This window comes from Felis catus, chromosome B2 (genome assembly GCF_018350175.1).
Source record: "Felis catus isolate Fca126 chromosome B2, F.catus_Fca126_mat1.0, whole genome shotgun sequence".
In the NCBI taxonomy this organism is placed as follows: domain Eukaryota; kingdom Metazoa; phylum Chordata; class Mammalia; order Carnivora; family Felidae; genus Felis; species Felis catus.
The window spans coordinates 122,554,530-122,574,354 of NC_058372.1; the positions used below are offsets into that span (position 1 = coordinate 122,554,530).

The following is a 19,825-nucleotide window of genomic DNA, read 5'->3' on the forward strand; positions in this document are numbered from 1 at the left end:
TTATTCTGGCAAAGAAAGACATTTAAATGGAATGAGTTGCTAGCCTAAAACAATGTGCTACATTCAATGAGGACATAAAAAGAATTTAGAATTTTTGCTAGGGTGTAAGATTTTAAGATAGGTAAGTGAACAAGGGGTGGGTAAGTGGGTAAAGCACAAAGGTAAACACTGGCTCATGTTGTTCATCTTGACTAATATTTAGGCAAGAGAAGACATCGAAGGGTTTTAGCTAAAAATGACACCAATTTTACGGCTGAAAAATATCCCACAGGCGGCAACTAAAGGATGAAATTTAAGGGCTAAGGAGTCCAAGTCAGGAGTCTACTGCAGCAGTGGGGGTATCTTTACCACAGTATTAGAGAGGTGAAAAGCAGATCAACACTCTGATTTTGAAGTAGAAGTATTACCACCAAATGTATGCACACACTATAAGTATATAATTTAACTATAAGTTAAATTTTATATTTTATTGTAACTTTCTTTTCATGCTTACATTTGGTGTGATACTCAATTTCCTTCAAAAAACTGAAAGAGTACTTAACATTCCCCCCATGGCAGCTTTAGAAGCACCCTAATAAAAAGTTTATTGCTTTCTCTTTCTGGTACATTACGACAGAAAAATTACCATCTTCCATAGTCAAGGGCTAGATAAGGTAGCAAGTAAACAACTATTCTGGAGGATGAGAATGGTATTCTTTTTCCATGGCTTTATGCACTCCATGAAATTCGCAATTACAATGATAGTACCAAGAAGTTATCACTGCCAAATACACAGGTCATGCTATGAGTAAAAATCCTTCCAAGTCATTTAATATGAAGGTGTACTTAATTATCATCTAGTTTTACTAAAAGGAGTACTCATTACTGCATCAGGAAGCTGGGCAACCCCAAGAGATTACTATGAAAAATCTCATTTTGATTTTTAGGAGAGTAGTATTAAAATCCACTTGCCCAATCCTTTTCTACTTGTAAGCATCAAGATTATCTTCTGCATCTTAAGAGTGCTGCCAATAGGTTCAACTGTTTTAAATCATCCAAAGTATCTGTAGGAAAAATATTTTTGGGTGGCAGGGGGAATATTTTTCTTACGCAGAGATTATAATTAAGAAACATTATTTGAAGTTTTTTTTTCTAGTAGTGGGAAACACAGATCCTAATGTCTGTGTCTCTTTTTTTAACCAATGGGATCCATTTTTAAAGACTAAAGTATGATGTGACGTAACAATATAAAGAGAACTAGAAGACTTAATTAAATGTAGAACTTTGGCTTCATCTGCATAGTCAACACACACTTATCATTACTGAATGTTTCAGAAATATAAGGAGTCCAGCTCATAAACCTACACAATCTCAAAGGCTCTTGAGTAAGACAATGGAATACAACAAATTTCCATATATCTCTGAGATTCTAAGAAACTGAATAATAACAAATCCTGTTGGCTTAAAACTTCATTAATATAACCCTTGACATTCAGATGTAATAATGGTTTTAACTATTTGATAACCCTAATATGGTAACAGATAACATTCTAAAATTTTGTTAAAGGATGTATCAGGATCTCTATCCAGAGACTATTAAGTCTAGACTAATACAATCCCATGACAATAAACTTTTTTTCTCCAATTGCCTCCTAATATATTATTAGTCAAAATATATACTATAGGTCTTAGCACACAAATGTCTGTGAAAAATGCTTTTTTTTCAAGTTGACAGAATGGTCCACTTTGTTAAAAGGGGCATGGTGAGAATTACACCAAATTTTACACAAAATTATAGTCTAACAAAACAAAATCCAACCTCTTTTTAGTTATCAATGGACTACTATCGTTTTTAAAAAGAGAAGCAATGCTGATTCTCCATAATATTATGGCTGGCAAGTTCTTGTATTAACACAAGAACAGGAGAACTAGACTAGAAATCTGGAATTCCTGTATTCTCTAATAACAGCTTGGAATTACCAGGGAAAACAAAAAAATAACAGTATATGGGGTTTGAGTTTTGTGGAGTATGTATCAACCCCCCAAAAAAGCCATAGCATACCAGTAATTTTACTAACAGAGGAGTTGGTATTCAAAAATCTATAAATAGGTCACAGAAATCAGCTGTATAGATCAGACACAGAAATAGTTTCAAAATCAGGTAAACAAACAACGGCTATTACCACTTATGACATTTTATTGGCATATGACAATTTACAAGGGTCCCTGTTGCAATATACAACACACTGAGTAAGAATCGTTTAGCCATCTACATTCGTTCGTATTGGGTAGTATTTTTACTCAAATTATAATTTAATTCCCAACACTTGATTTTAACTGTGACAAAAGGGAACAATAGTTAATTCCTTAAAGTAGGCTGCAATTGGAAAAACATATTTTGCTATTTTATATTAAAATTCCTAGAATGTTGAAAGGTATACACACCTAAAGACTGAGTCATGGCCTTCTTAAACAGGTTTCTTAATCCTTTCTGGAAATATCCTTTGGTTCATTTTTATTTTCCTTCTCTAGGCAAAAGGAAGTCTGTTAATGCAGGTATCAAAGAGTTATTTTCTGTCATTTGTAAACAAATACCCTTACCATTCAGCTTTGTAACATGTTATGAAGTGTGGAGTTAAATGTGGCTTAACACAACATAGGCTTTTCATATGTTTGGCTCTGAAAAAGAGAACATCCACAATGGCATCCTACTGCAGAGTTCTATCACCCTTCTTACTAAATTCTGGTATAATCCTCTTTCCTCAATTTTGTGTAATAGAATAAAAGTAACCGAATCATGTATCTATTTGGGTTAAATCAGCACATTTGCACTTAAAATATAACCTGCTGATAGAATTTGGGTAGGTTTATTCCCACTCCCTGTTAAACAATTTCTCAGCAAATTCCCTTTTTCCTATTGTCTTAAGTGGAAAAACAAAACTGCACATTTATAGTCATGCACAGAGATCCAGTATCTAACCAAATAATAACTTAAAATAAAAGCTAAGTTTATTTGTATAAAATAAAATGGTTATGAAAATTCTTGTGTTGAAGATTAAATCCATGTTGCTTTCGCATGTAATTAAGTATTCTTCTGACTAGGAGATTAGCTGTGTCCTGACTAACATAACAACGAACTTGCTTTGACAGTATTTCCTCTGCTCTAACGATTTCAGAAAAGACAAAATTAATAGGAGAAATCATGCAATACTAAGGGTCCTAGGGCCATAAACATCATGTATATTGAATTTTGTTTTCTTATTTTTCCCTTACAGTTCTTAGCAAATGCCTTTGGCTGCAATCAAGGTGCTAGGAGCACTGCAAATCACGAAGGATGAAAGATCCATATATTAAGATCTTTGAAAAAGTTTACACTTAACAGAACTAGCATTTCCTCCTTTTAATGCAAACATATACAACTAACTTGGTTCCTGAATTAACAAATGAAATTTGACTACTTTTACAGATGGTCACTGACAGAGACTTGACAGTGAAATTTACTATTTTGAGTTTTCATTTAAGAGCTATCAGCATAAACAAAAAGATAATCCACATCTGAAAGATTATCTACCTGAAGAATAGAACCCTTGGGAAGAAAAAGAAAAAGCCATTTTATAAACTGCAACTGCAAATAGGGAAAAAGTAAAAACCAAGTTAGACCAATGCTGCAACAAACTTCCTGTCAAAACTTTTTATTGAAAAACAAGTTACTTAAAATACTAATTAACATAATGGTTTTTTTGCCTATTTTTCCTTATGGTTAGACTACAAACTAATGTTTCAGCTGTCCAAAAGCTCAAATAAATATGTAAGATATGAAATCAGGTACATCTTTTTAATGTATCAACTTATTCTGCAGGATAATCCTCTTCCATACCAACACCAGGATTACAGGTTTTGTTCTGTTTCTTAAAGATGATCAGTAAGAATGGATTTTTTCATCTGTATTATTACAGACCAGTTCCTCTCTCAAAGATTAGCTGATATCTAAGACCATGACTCAAACTTTCAAATAAGAATAGAAAAAACATTGAATTTTCAGCCCCAAAAGTAAAGGCTCCTAAGAATGGTTTTATAGGCCACTGCTTGCTTTCAATTAAAAAAAAAAAAAAAATTTCTTGTAATTTTCAATCTTTTAATAGCTTGTATTTTTTAACTATTGATAAAGCTTTTTTCTCTTTTTAAACATTTGCTGACGTGTTAAATTAGCTTAGTTTGCCAAAGTAAGAACCTTTTCTGTGGTACACCTCAAAAATTAGTCACCCTACAATGTAGTGTGTTTGAATTAAGGAGAATGTTAAACAGATGTATATAGTTAAAATAATTAGTGTGGTCTCTATAAACAACTTCTGTCCAGGGATTTGTATGTAGAGCTAACGTTTACTTCAGAATAAACATTAACAAACAGGGAAGGAAGAGAATCAGAACTTTCACAGAGCTGTACTTGACCATATCTTATAGACAAAGCGAATTACAATGCATGTAACAAAAACAGTAAAAGTATTTTTTTAAAAGTTGATAGTTACAAATATGGTACGTAACAATTTTCTACTTTATTTCAGTACAATTTTCAACATACAGTCTACTATTTTTCAAGATATTTGAAGACTTAAAACAAAATTTCTATTGACTACTTGCAAACAGTAAAATTTAAGTAAAATGCTTACATTCTTATTTGAAAACAAAAATCAGGTAAAAAAATGGTGGGTGCAAGTTCTGCTCTCTGTTGCAATCTCACTTCAGATTTACTATTCCTAAAAAAACAAAGAGAAAATAAAGATTAGCAAAAATGTGGAGTGAAAATGATCCGTAATAATCATTGTTCCTAAAAATGAAATAATGAACTAACTGGCCCACCAAACCCATGATGAAGAAAATCCATTAGAATCACTAACAAGATGAAATTTTCTACCTTTTCTTCTTTGCGTCTGTCCTTCTTTTCTTCATTATTTTCCATGGTCTCTTCTTCATCTTCAACAATCCCGTCCCCTTGGTATTTGTCATGAGTCCATTTTGGACTGCTACCTGATTTTTTGAAGTTAAAGCGCCCTCTGCCACGTTGAAAAGTACCACGACCTCTTCCTCTTTTGGCCCAATAATCCACACCATCATCTCTGTCATCATGCTACAGAGAGGTTAAAAACAATCATCACTAAAATGTCTTTCTTGTAAGTAAAATGATTATAGCCCCATTAAGTCATGGTATAAATCTTCTGAAGACTGGGGTATGGGACATTGGTAAATGTCTAAAACACATTAAACCAAAGCCAGTAACACTGAATTTTACAGTAAAAATGTATTCCATTGTGAAATCAAGTAAATACATCTTACTGCTTTATAACCCAAGCACTGCAAACTGTCCAGACAATTTTTTGGAGAACCTCAACTGCTAAACTACTGCCAGCTTTCATAGTTTTGACTTTTTTGCTTTCCATTATTTCAATCTAAGTCCACTTGTTAATATACTGCATGCAAATGAGATAAAATAACCTTTATTTTTCCCCAAAACTACCAGTCATAAAGACGTAACAGTCACAAAAATGTTATGCAACACTTAAATAAAATAAATGCTATGAATTATACCATACATGTAGGAACAGATTTTAAAATCCTACAGAGATTTAAATCTAAACCAATGTATATGGCACATCAATCTTCTAGGCTAGAGAATTTCACATGCTAAATCATGACAGCATGGTCCCTAGAGTAATAACTTATTTCTTCTTCACCAACATAGTACTACAGTTTTCTATTACATTTGAACATTTATTTTTCATTAACTCTACCCCAATACAGATATTCCCCAAATTACAAATTGTTCCATTAATCAAACACAATCTACAAACTGAAAAGCCCTTCACTTTGTGGATAAGTAGAGGAGTATTACCGTAAAATACCAAACAAAAAGCCAAAGTTCACCTGTAATATAATTTAATTAATTGTTGCCCACCTCAAACTCTCAAGTCTGTCACCTACAAAAATGGAGAAAGAGGCAAAATGATGCCCCTCAATAAGATACTGGGTATAATGCAAATAATGTTCCATAACCTGTGAAGTACTGGTATTGACCAGCTGTCCAAAAGTCATCAAAGCTTTTTCTCGAGTATTATGTGGTATAAGCACCTTTTTCAAAACACAGACTGTGCCTTTGTGCATATTCGTGTAATACAGATCACCCTCCTGGCATGACTTGCAAAGCTCAGTTACACAAGTAACACACAAAGCAAAAGAGCACTTACCAATTTCTAATCCTCTATCTTTAACAAGCTGATGAAAAATGACAAGCTAGAGGTGTGTATGACTCCAAAAAGAGCGAGTTGAGGAACTATCAAAAGTGTAGATTTCAGAATGTCAGAAAGTTTAATTACAAACCTGAAATAAAGTATTTTTAAATATTCTCTCACTCAAAATGATACCCACACAACTACGTAACTTCAGGTTCCCTTTTGGTATTGGCACAAACCACCACTTAAGAGTTTGTGTTTGTGGCATTTACACAGTATTCCACTTATTTGTGGGAAGAAGCAAACAGGTTTTGAGAGTCAGAGGCATGTTTAAATCTAAACAGAAGCTGTGACTTTACGTTCTCATTTTAAAAACTGGGAGATAACCATGAAGTCACACAGATGATCTATAAAAAGTGCCCATCCCAGTGTATGACAAGCAAGCAAAGAGTAGTATTAATAATGCTTACTAAGGGTAAGACATTGTTCTGAGCACTTTCCACGTATTTACTCCTCTCATCCTCAAACAACCCTATAAAATACTGTTAACTAATCCTACTTTAGATCTAAAGAAACTGAGGCACAGCAAAACTGAGCTACTTGCCCAAGGTCACAGAACTAGTTCTCTCCACCACTCCTTCAGCCATCACCCACAGTATACATTTCCCAAGTATCTGGTGGCAGTAAATGATTTCCATATAAAGCAACTAACAGCTACAGAAATAGAAAAAGCAGAGGCAAAGCTAGGCACTAAAGTTAAACAAGCCATCACCTTTAAATACCCTACAGCAGCTAAAAGATTGCATTTTTCAGAGTACCCTGGCAGCTAGGGGACATTTTAATGCTAAGCAAACTAACTCTTAATCTTCAAGTTCTAACTTCTAAGATATTAGTCCTACTACAATTTTTTAAAATGAATCACTTCACATGATAAAGGACCAGAGAAATTATTTGTAATGCACAAAAACACATTAACAAAGGAGGCCATATTAGAACAAAACCTCCTGAATCCTCTTATCTCTTCTCCACAGAATGATCATGTTTCAAAGGGCTAATTGATTAAAACTCCTACCCTGAAACTCCTTCCCCACCAGAGATTTTCTCTTCCTCAGAAGACATCAACTCTACACTGAGAACCTATCCACTCCAGTACTTTCCTATTTGCTCCAACTCTTCACATACTCACCCCTCCACAGAATTTCAGGTTCTAAGATAGACTATCTTTCCTACTTGTTATTGAAAACATCACCATATCTTTGCATAAATCCAAGTGTTGAGATGAGAATTTTCAGAAAAGAATACAGCAAATGTTATTATTACTCAATATTGGAGAAAGAACGGTAGGGTGCTTTCAGAACCCTAGTTCTGGAGCCCAAGGCATGGGTTCAAATCCGAAGTCCTATTCTACTAGCCATGGTCAAGCTGCTTAATCTGTATACCCCAATGTTTTTCATCTATAAAAGTAGAATAAAGGACTCCCCTCGAAATGATTTTTTGTAAGCACAAAATAAATTTATACATGTAAAACAGGAACCTAGCACAGTGCATATGCTCAATAAATACTATTATTACTAGTAAGTATTAATGTTTCATTAATATGGGCATAAGCAGGGTGCCTGGGCAGCTCAGTCCATTAAGCGTCTGACTTTTGATCCCGGCTCAGGTCCTGATCTCGCAGTTCCTGGGTTTGGTCCCATGTTTGGGCTCTGTACTGGCAGCGCTGAGCCTGCTTGGGTTTTTGTCTCACCCTCTCTGTCCCTTCCCTGCTTGCACGCATGCATACACTCTCTCTCTTGCTCTCTCAAAATGATAAACTTAAAAAAATATATATGTGTGTGTCTGTGTGTATATATACGTGTGTATACATACATGTGTATATATATATATGTACACATGTATATATATATATTATATATACGTGTGTATATATATAGTCAAAAGTTCCATGTTCGTCAATTATTCTTAGGAGAACATCTAAAAGTTTTCAACCTCGTTTCTTATGAATATTTTTGTTTATATTTCTAGTCTCAACAATAGCGGTCTATAAAATATATTTGCAAAAGAAGCAAAATCTTTCAAATTTAAAAATCCATGTAAAAACCAGAGCTGTCATTTCAATGGTTCATTAAGAACTAAAATAATTAACTCTGGGAATTGATTTGTAAGAAAAAAAAAAAAGTATTAACATATTAATTTGGGGGTGCCTGGACAGCTCAGTCAGTTAAGCATCCACCTCTTGATTTCAGCTTAAGATGGAGCCCCACACTGGGCTCTGTGCTGACAGCAAGGAGCCTGCTTGGGATTCTCTAACCCTCTGCTCCGTCCCTCCATCCCCCACCCACTGCGCATGCGTGCACTCTCTCAAATTAAATAAAATTTAAAAGCTTAAAAAAAATGTTACTTCTGGGGCGCCTGGGTGGCTCAGTCGGTTAAGCGTCCGACTTCAGCTCAGGTCATGATCTCACGGTCCGTGAGTTCAAGCCCCGCGTCGGGCTCTGTGCTGACGGCTCAGAGCCTGGAGCCTGTTTCAGATTCTGTGTCTCCCTCTCTCTCTGCCCCTCCCCTGTTCATGCTCTGTCTCTCTCTGTCTCAAAAATAAATAAAACATAAAAAAAAAAAAAAGTTACTTCTGGTGAACATTAGTCTGTGACAAATCCAAGTGTATGTTTTATATAGAAATGAAGGTTTTTAAATACAGCCCAAAATAGCAACACATGTTATTTGCTACTAAGTTCCTAAAATCTTAAAATAACATTCTTCTTAATTAGTAAAACTACTACCTAAATGCCAAACTAAAATGGTACGTCCCATTACAAGAAAAAATTACAACATTGGATTCTAAAAGTATGCCATAGAAAAATGAAGGTGTGGCCTAAATTAAATATTTGTAAAGGATTCAAAGTATTAGTTACTATCTACTTGTCCACCTCTCATTTCCCTCTTAATCTTTTGACCTATAACATCTGGTCTACTTCTCTGGCATTTTTTTTTTTTTTTTTTTTAACAGTGTGATATTTTTACTAGCACTCACCCACTGCTCGCCCCACCTTCAACAGGGTGGCCTTTTAATCTCTTCTGACTGGGTGATCTTAACAGGGCTTTAATTGTGTCCTGGAAGATGATGGCTCCTAAAATTTTTTTCCTCTAGATTCGCATTAGCAACTTTCCATTGCACATCTGCACTTAATTTCTCCCAGGCACCTCAAGAACAGAACTTAATCTTCTCAAATGGGATCCTTTCCCTTGTATTCCCTATCCCAGAGAGATCCCTTCATCTTACTACCAATACCCAACTACATACAAGATCTCTGAGTAAGTCCTCATTAATATTACTTTCACTTTTCCATTACGTAGCCTCTTAGTCCAGACACTCAGTAACCCTCAGATCGGTCTGTACAACCATGATTTTTCTAAACTCTGGTTAAAATCCGTATTTATTTAGATACAGCCTCCCACAACTTGGTTTCTGCTTTTTCTTAATTTTACCAAACTTACACCAACCACCTAGCCAAAGAGTTCTATCTCAGGATGTTTCACGCCTACAATCTGCAGTATACCTGTCTATTTTTTAAGCTCAAGATTCAATCCCAGTTCCTCTATGAAGGCTCTCCTAATCACTCTCTTTGAAATAATCCTCCATTTCCTGCCTTGGATGAAATCCACTACACATATATTTAGAACTTTTGTTTCTAAATTTTTCCAGCCAAGAAATGATACATGTGTTTGCATTCATGGTACCTAGTATAAAGAGCAGTTTGTGAATATATAAAGTCTGAAAATCAAAAACAAGATAGATCTTTTAAACTTTCCTATAACTGAATAAAGTGCCTTTTACTGTCCACGTTGTCAACTCAAGTAATTCAAACAAGTATAAATTTCCTCTTAGGGGAGCATATGTTGAGCAAACAGTATGCATTAATACCCTTTAAAAACTTTTTCGGACTTTGTTCATTAAACTACTCAAAAGAATCAAACAGAAGCTAATTTTTGATTGCGCATTCTTCAAACAACATAGATCTACTTCATCATTTAGCTCTCTCCTCTCACTTAGCAGACAGGTCATGGGTATTCAGGTGTATTCAAATATATTCATAAAAAACTAAATGAAAGACACAATTCTATAAATCTAGTACTATCTTCCTCCTTGCTTCTGCAAAACAACTAATCTTCAGAACTGATCTCTGAAAAGCTAAGAAATAAATACTTCTGGTAATAGTTCTGGTATTTTCCTAAGTGTCTATAATGCTGGATGGACCCTTTTCTCCCATGCCAAACTACAGAAAATCTCCATCTTTACCTAGAAACTCTTTCAGGACCCTCCTCTAGTTTCACCCCTTAGAAAACTACTTCAGAGGAAAAAGTATCACAAAGAAGCATCAAATTAGTGTAGCCAGCAACTTTCCATATGGAATTTTTCATCCTCCTTTTATTCCAGAGGAAGTACACAGCCTCCCTGAGATCCTTAATTACATGTTCTGTGAAAGAATTCTTCTGTCTTTCATTTAAACAAACAGCTGTGATGATGGAAGATAAATCTTAATGAGATGTTTCTACAACTGCCATTGTCTTATAGACAGATGTGAAACCTATGTTAATGTTCTCTGAATGTGGCTATCAAATCAGGTATAGTTTTAGTTTACCCTGATCAGCCTATAGGTGACATCAATAAAATATAAACAGGACTAAAGGGACCCACATTTTCGAAACTTCAAATCATCTGGGTCGTGAATTTTTAAAAGGTTTCCTAAATTATGGCAAAAACTCCTCATAGTAGTGGATACCTCTACTCAAATGTATTCACCCAGTATGCTTTGAAAATTAATGCAAACCAAATAAACACAGATTTCTAACACCCACCAAGAAGTACTTCTTGCTCTTTGGGGTATATTCTGGATCCCATTCCTCTTCCTTCGGTCTCTTTTGAAAAGTAGTATTTGAGTTGTTTGGACCAGTATTTGTCCCAGCAAAAACTCCTCTGGCTCTTCCTCTGCCTCTAATTCGAAACTGATTAACATTAACAAAGCTGTTTAGTAATGCAATCAAAAGGTATTTAGTTACATGCAAACTCTAATTTTACTGCAGTAACAAAAAACAAATTCCCTACTTTCCTTCCTAAATCTCAATTTCACAGCCACTGAGGACAGAAAGGGTGGCCATTTTATACTATAGGCAAAAAAAATCTGCCCACTGAAAGCTGAATAAGTTAAGAAATGCAGTCAATTTAAGTATTAGCATACTGACTACAATTTCATAGCCTGAACTAGTATTTTTAAATAATCAAGTTGGTTCTTTCCCCTTTTACTACCCAAAAGAGTGGTCTAATTCTTTGAATTATTATAGGAGTCCCAACTGTTCAACTATCACCTATCACCATATAAGCAAAGCTCTTCTCTTTCACAAATGATCTAATTAATGAGCCCTACTAATAACTGACTGGATACTCACTCGAGGTAGGAATCTGAATATAGAAATTAAAGAGTCAAGAAGATGCACTACTGTGAACTTGTAATTAATAATTGTAACAAATTTATGCAAACATAGGGATAATGTGTATGCTATGTAGAATAAAAACAAAAGCTATATGATTTCTATGATTATACACATATAAACAAGGACTGGGAGGCAAAACAGGCAAAATAAAAATAGCTGTGATACAGACGTTAGGGTTTTTTTTTTTAATGCTTTAAGATATCTATTCAAAAACTAAGTGATTAAAGAACTGGATCTCAGTAACTTTACTTGACTCTTGGGTCTTCATGCACCATGTACAGTTATTGATTCCAAAATTTTAAAAAGTATCTAATTGATATATGTATATGTGTGTGTGTTTGTGTGTATAGTTATATATATATAATTATATATATATACATATATATACAGCTCTTTAAAAATCAGAAACATTTTTTACTCTGTATACAAAGAAAGCATCATCCCAGCTGCAGCCCTTCCTCCCAACCCTTAAATGGCATATCTTAATCAATATATACAAATACAATTTCACTTTCCAAGACTAATTCTAACTGCAGAAGTAATGACTCGCAACAATGTCTAAATCATGAATTTTACTTTATGTACAGTGCTCTAAAGTAAAGCCCTACCAACAATCAAAGGTAATTCTATTACTTACAAAGGTTCCTCGTGGTCGGCTAACTCCTCCAAAGCCTGAGTATTCTTTCAGTTCGTGGTGAGTTTTAAACTCATCTTCTCTTTCCTTCTTACTCTCCTTTTCTTCCCGAGAACTGGGAGAAGAAGGTGACGCTGAAGATGATGAAGATCGAGAATGATCTTGCTCTCTACTTTTATGTTTACTGCAAAATAAATAGAGAAAACAAAAAATATGTGCTATTTTTAAAAAGACAAAGACCCTGTTGAATCTTATAATAAAAGGGATATTTTTCAAGTAAAAAAAAAAACTATCCCCTATTAAAAATGATTACATAACTAAAATGATTGGGTGTTAAACTTTGATACAGCCTGCTTCCATTCTCCTTCAATATTTGTTTTACATGACTACTGAAAACATGATATAGCCTGCCAGTTAAAAACTGGCAGTCTGGAAACTTCAAGAATAAGGTTCACTTCTTCAGTATTTTTAACTTTTTGTTGTTGTTGTTATTTTAAGGAAAGGAAAAGAAGAGTAGGAATAAGTAAGAATGTTTTTAAGGCCAAGTTTCAAAATGACTGCAGTATGTACACTCGGGGTGAGAACAGTTGATATGGTTTGGGCCATTACTCCATTAGAGAAATAAAAGCATATGACATACAAATACCGGTAATAAATTAAAAAACACGAGTAAAATCCACCATTTACCTAATGAATAGCAAGAAAACGATTATCTATGATACTTAATATTCCTATTATTTATTTGACTCTACGATGATCAATTTTACATGGTTCTAACACAACACCCGGAAAGGTCATACCTGCGGTAACTCTTACCACTGCTAACAGTATCCATGGAAACATTACTTTGAAAGATTAATACACATTGCTATTTCATAAAAACTAGTCCTTCCTCCCCCCCATCTCTCCCATGTTAAACCACTAGATATCAGTTTAAAATTCTTGTACTCTGGGTGTTATGAGTTGAAAAAGTGCGGAATCAAGCATAACGAACCAAAGTTCTTACACAAACTGTTTCTAGAAATGCACTGCATTGAAGTCCAACCTCCTGATGTAGCCTGGATAATAGGACACATTAATTTGTCATTTTTTTTTTCAGTGTTAGCTTGCTATTCCAAAGTTTTTGTCCTCATCCACCATAAGCCGTGTAAAAGACAAATACATTTTTGCTGTAAAACAAATAATTTTAATTGTTTAAATTTAAACATTCGATTACACAGTCAAAATTGAAAGCAATTAAGCTGACAATTATTAAAGGCTAATTAGAAGCTAAAACCTAACTCAGACAGTTTTAACAATTACCTGTCATCTTTGTAAGATTTGTATTCCTTGTAATCTTTTGGAGTTTTTTCCTGCTTTCTTGATCCACTGGATTCCCTGGAGCCCTTGGAATCCCCCCGTTCTTTACTTCTTTCTTTTCTCCGACGATCAATGTCATGCCGAAGATCAGCAGAATCACACCTTAATTTTTTATCTCCCTATAAAAGACAAATGTAAAATACAGACTTCAGGAGAGAAAAAAAAATAAAGATATAAAGATATATACCCAAATTTTATGCCAGTTTTTAATCTGGGATTTTAGTATCAGAAATGAGTGGATCATAGCATACTACTTCCATACTTGGTTTTAGTTTTGTTAAAAAAAACACACTTGGTTGTTTTGACTCAACATTTGTATACACAGTGCAACGGGACTATGAAACTAGGAAGTTACGAAAAGCTAACTATCTTGAAAATAGCATAGGTTTTTGTTCAAAGCAATCCATAATAAACTTTGTACAGCAGAACAAAATAATTGTTTTTCCACTCAGCACATCCTCATTGTCATCACTCATCCTTTTCAAACAGCTTTTTTGTAAACAGTTGAACAATGACAGAAGTTACAGTCTAACTGTGGTTGTAGTATAGCCATCTACCTATAAAGTTAAGGGATCCTAAAGTAATGGTTCTCATTACTGAAGCCTCATTTTATCATCAAGCTGTTCCCAATTAGGTTGACGAACCCAATAAAAACCACTTCAAAAGGAAGAATTCTGTAATTTCCATAACATGCAAGTGGAAGATGATTAACAAAACCAAGTAAGGTTGAATAAGGGTAGAAACAAAGCCAGAAAGATATTATTCCCAATCCTGTACTCAGTATTTTGGGCCATATACTGCCCTTTCTCAATTCAGGTATTGCAACGGACATTAGTTTAACTGGGTCACAATTCACCTCCTTCTTGTTCCATTGCTTTTTCAAATACTATATAATTTAGGAAGATGGAAAGAGGCATCTAGGAATGAAGAAAAATTATACATCAGTAAGATGCTAAGCAATGTGGACATCCTTGCTAGTATTCAACAATAAGAAGTACTTACTCTGGGAAATCTAGCTATAATATAACCGTTCATCAAAAAAAAGTATAAATATATCTCCAAATGGTATCAACTACTCACCTATTTGCTCCCTGGGTAATTAAAAAAAAAAAAAAAAAAAAAAAGACTAATCAAGAGTAAAAACCTTCCTTACTCACCGAGGTATTACCAAGCCCACAAGTAACAAGATAATTTAAGTAAAACTACTTTGTAAACTCCAACAAAACTATACATACGTTAAATAATAACACATATTATTCATTCAGATCAGAAGACGAAGGATAAAAAGCAATGTCATATCCTCCCCTATCTATCATAAGTAATCACTATTTTCTCTCCTCTAAATGAAAACATGGTCTGAGTAATGAGGAAAGAAACAAGATACTCACTCTGTCAGAGCACAAGGATAGACTAAATTGTTGGCAAAAATAAACCAACATTGAACCCAAGATATTGAAAGGAAAAGCCAAGATTAGTATTCACTTCTCAGAATCTGTTTTTCCAAGATCAGTATGCCCACACAAAGAAACCACTTTCTTTTAAGCTCTAAATTTCTCATTTAGTAAATTAATAGCATGCCCTATTAAAATATTTGTAAAATACAACCATTAATAACAGCTTCTGGTAGTAAAGTGCCAACGTTTTACCTCAACTATTCAACTCTGCAAACACATGTAGTCTCATTTTTCCGATTACAAAACCAATGTCCAAGAGACTAATTATTTTCCAAGCATCATACAGATAATACCTGGTTATAGCCAAAAGTGGAACCAAGCAGCATTTCCAAGTCCCCTGCCCTTTTCATTACAACAGACAGTTGCTCCCTTTCTACCTGTCCCCACATTTCTACTAGACCCATATGACTTGTCCTATGGACTAGTCTACCTAGAAAATGTCAGTTTCAAATCATCAGCATGTATCAGAGTCCCCTTAACAAACACATTCCATTCTCATAGACCTCCCTCCCCCACCATTCACAGGTTTTCTCACATTGAAAACCTTCCTTCCCCAACCCACAGAATTCAATCCTGACAGTTTCTGTTCCAACTGTTCACTTGTAAATTGCTTCTCAGAACACTTATTTCATAGTGCAGACCAAAAATGCCCAGTAGTATGGGGGTTACTTCTTGTTCTCACTGTGAAAAACCTAGAGATATTAATTTAGGCATATATAAATCTGGCTAATCTATTTCACCTCAAAACTTTGTATAGAAACCCTACTAAAATTCTTATCTTTGCTTTTGTAATTTTCCTTTGTCTACTTAGAACTTTCTTACTTTCATTAGCATTTTAAAAAGTTGGTTTAACTAAGATACATAGCTTAATTTCTTTTATAAAGGAGTGCTATATACACTACCTTATATTCATATACTTACAAGTTAAAAATAGAGAACCTCTGCAAATACTTTGTCTACACAAACTATACTTAGCATATATCATTAACTAAGCCCAACTTAACAGTAAAAAGTCCATTCAAAACATACCTTTTGATTTTCTTCTTTAAAAACTCTCTCTTCTCCTGCTAAACGAGTATGCTTCCTCAGGGCACTTGGAGAGATGTCAATTCTCCTTAATGTAAAATAAAATATTTGTAGTCACAGTAACTATTGTTCCAAAAATTCCTCAGAACTGTCCATTTTTATAATGTCCAGTTATTTCTCTCCCAATCAACTTTAGCATAAGATTGTTAATCTAATTCCTGGTAGACAATTAAGAAGACTACATCCATTAAAGGTGAATTAAAATGCTTCAGATATTTTTATATATAAAGAAGTTTAACTTTTTAAAACAAATTTATTTTAATCAAAAAAAATGTGTTTTGATTAAATTGAATGTTATGTTAAGTGGCAACCATCATACAATTATATACTTCCATATCTTTAATACACACATGAATATGGTTATTTGTTCTTAAGTATCTCCAATAGTTTTACATATTCAGTGGATCTTTGGTGTTATCCCTGCCTTTCCTTGCCTTTTAAAAGCTAGTGTCAACTGCAACTTCTCAGCACTTCTTCAGCGGTCACCACCAAAACCCTACCTACTATTTACTAAGAACTCAGATACTTTATGACCAATACTAATTGTCACCACCACCCTGCAAAAGAGGCACTGTTGTCCTTATGTGGTAGATGGAAAAAACTAATGGTCAGAGATTAAATAAAGGGTTACTCTAGGCATCCAACTCCCTCCCAAAAAACAAATGTGTTAGCTATTTAATTCCTTACTGAGGAGTGGTTGATAGTATTTTAAGTTCTAGGAACCTGTTTAAACAAATAAAATAAAAACTGAAAAGAAACAGTAAATTATAAACTTCTCAAGGCTGGAAATATACTTATTCAAGGTATAAATAAAAAATAAAACCAAAGTTTATCTTGTATCATGATGACACTAGCACAGTTCCAATATGATCAGTATCTTCCCAAAAAAACAAGCAAACAAATAAAAGAAATGGTGTCTTCCTATCAAAACAGTATTTTTATACGTCCATTCAATAGTGCACATACCTGTGTATCTCAGGGCTCTTTTGCCTGGCACTATGTTCTTCAGTGGCTTTCTGATACGAAGTGAACCTCTCGTTTAGAGTCACTGCAGCTGATTTGAAGTATTGCTCTGTTGATTTAGGAGAAATACTGCCCAATTAGTTATCTTTACTTCAAGAGAGATTTTCATTTGTGACAGAAGGGCATGTAGCAGGTGAAAAGAAAATAAAAATACTCAAGAAACCTAGCAGAAGAGAATCAAGTGTTACAAAGAGCTCCTACTCTGTCCCTTTTAACTTCTACCTCAACAAGTAACTGATACAAAGTTCGTCAGAGAACCCTGTCAACGCTGCATAAATTCCAAGAACAATAAATAGACTAAATTGAGAATCTCTAACTTGATTTGAATCATACAATACTTCCTCAAACAGAACAAAAGGAATAATATGTGAATGTCCTTATACCTTGCCAATATAAACCAGGGAAGTTACTTCAAGTAATCATTTGCAAAAAATACTGAAATAACTACACAGTTGGTTTTAGTGAATACAATTACTTCATCAAGAACTATACTGACAACAAAAACTGGATTTAAGAAAAAACTGAATACTACCATTTCAATTGAAAATACTTTTCAAATCAATTAACACTAATTACTCCAAAAATCTGGCATCTTGGCAAACCTGACAGCACATTCTCTATTATTCTCTTGTCCTTCTCTTAAATTTTAAAATTAGTATTATCAATACTAGTTTTTAAACCATTCAAGATACGCTGTAAACGTAAAATAGAAAGACGTATAAAGTCATGAAACGTTACATTACTAAGCAAGCTATCTGCTTAACAGGTCAACATACATCTTTGTCAACTTACCGCCCAATATCCAGCACATGTCTCATAACCAATCATTAAAACTTGAAACGGCCACTACAAGGGTAGTGCCTCAATCATAATTCCATGAAACCCAGGAATTTGAGCTAGCAACTCAGTTTTTATGCCATTTTTGCCAGGAAGACAGAAGATTCAACTTTGCCTGTATCTTTCAACAGCTATTTTACTTTGAAACATGGATTTTGCCATTTCAAAACATATTCCAGGACCTAGTTACAATGAAAAAGAAAACATCACTGGGCATTTTCAGCTCTAAATTAAGAAAGAGCTGTTCAGATCGGTTGCACAATACCAATAATGAAACATAACTACAGTTCTTTAAAAAAAAAAAGAAAAAAAAGAAAAAGAAAATGAAAAAGAAAAAATTTATCAAAACCTGATCTCAAAATTCAGCAATAAACTGTAAAATGTGGAGACAGGTCAAAAAAAGGCAAAAAAAAAAAAAAAAGAAAAAAAAAAAGAAAAAATGTTAATGTTTCATATTTTATGTACCACAATAATATGGTCACAAACTGGTTCACAAACCTAGTTATAGCCAAATAACAAAACTTTTTTGTTACCCTGTTTAAATAATTACAGTCAAAAAGAAATTAACTATTCACTGTTTTGAGACATCAACTGCATAAAGAATTTGCTAATGACAAGTTTCAGCTATTACAATGAGTTGTTCTCATAAAAAGACAAATTTTTTTTAAAAAATGGCTTTTAAGACCAACAACCACGTAGCTTCCTGGGTAAGAACCTATTTCATAGTAAGCTGCCTTTTAAACACAAAAAGAAAATAACAAAAACAAAACAACCTAATTGCCCAAAAAGTCATACCCTAAAACATTTGAAAATTATTAGTAACTTTGAAGCTAGAATTACATACGGGTGAAAATAGAGCATCATTACTTTAGCTAAAATGAACACATGTAACATCTTTAGGACTTAAAGAAAGGTTATTATCATCCACTATTCATGTAATCACTACTCATCTAACATTTTTAAATCACTTGAACTCTTTCCCCTTTAAAACTTCCAATAATTCTTTTTCCAGTTTACCTGTCATTTTAAAAAGCTAAGTATTACAACAATTAAGTAACACAAAAATATAGATAGAAAAACAATACTGCTTTTCCACTGGTATCGGGTTTCTTTAAAAGTTGAAGTATTACCCTCAGTAATACTCAAGTCACCATGGCCTTGCTTTATTCTAAATCTATGCAAGAGTACATTGTTAAGTCATAGGCATGCAAGGATAAATCATCTGTAAGCATTCTACCCTTCCAATACAGTATGACACATTTCAAAGACTTTGCATTAAATATGTATCAGTTTTGTCACAATACAGATTTTTAGAGTGTGTTTTAACTCTATTTAGTGTTTTAATCACTTTGTATTAAGTATCTCTATGGGTCTTAATGCTAACAAAACTGATAGCTCTTTCATGAAACTATTTTTCCAAATTTCTCATGGTGTCTATATATTACTTGCTAGCCCTAGAGTACATTAATTATTAAAAGCCTAGTTGTTCACTTTCATTTACAAGAAATGCTTAATTCATACTAATAAACATACCTTTAACATGATGAACCAAGGACACAATGTGTTGAATAAATGACTCTGAAGTGCTTTTGCTGGCCTGTGGCAACTTAATGTGGTCAAAGATGGATCGGAATTCTTGTTCTTTCTTGACAGAATGGACAAGTGTACTAGCAAGTAGCCTGTCTTTAGTCAAGGAAGCAGGTCTGGAGCATATCGGTAACAAACACACACATAACAAA

General features: G+C 33.9%; 1 protein-coding gene across 6 annotated transcripts in view; it reads right to left on the reverse strand.

Moving 5' to 3' along the window:
• Positions 1-2,158: 2,158 nt before the first annotated feature.
• Positions 2,159-19,825, reverse strand: part of BCLAF1 (BCL2 associated transcription factor 1) — a 30,310-nt gene continuing 12,643 nt past the window's right edge. For 3 of the 6 annotated variants that reach the window (XM_011282593.3, XM_004001520.5, XM_045058100.1), the window contains exons 6-13: positions 19,620-19,789; positions 17,193-17,298; positions 16,170-16,254; positions 13,630-13,805; positions 12,331-12,511; positions 11,061-11,207; positions 4,892-5,104; positions 2,159-4,733 (exon numbers count right to left, since the gene is read on the reverse strand). In XM_011282593.3, the coding sequence (XP_011280895.1) occupies positions 4,728-4,733; positions 4,892-5,104; positions 11,061-11,207; positions 12,331-12,511; positions 13,630-13,805; positions 16,170-16,254; positions 17,193-17,298; positions 19,620-19,789 (1,084 nt within the window). In that variant the 3' untranslated portion in view covers positions 2,159-4,727. Of the gene's footprint in view, positions 4,734-4,891; positions 5,105-11,060; positions 11,208-12,330; positions 12,512-13,333; positions 13,497-13,629; positions 13,806-16,169; positions 16,255-17,192; positions 17,299-19,619; positions 19,790-19,825 lie in introns of those variants that run through there. The other 3 variants (XM_011282595.4, XM_011282594.4, XR_890348.4) reach the window with 2 other exon arrangements.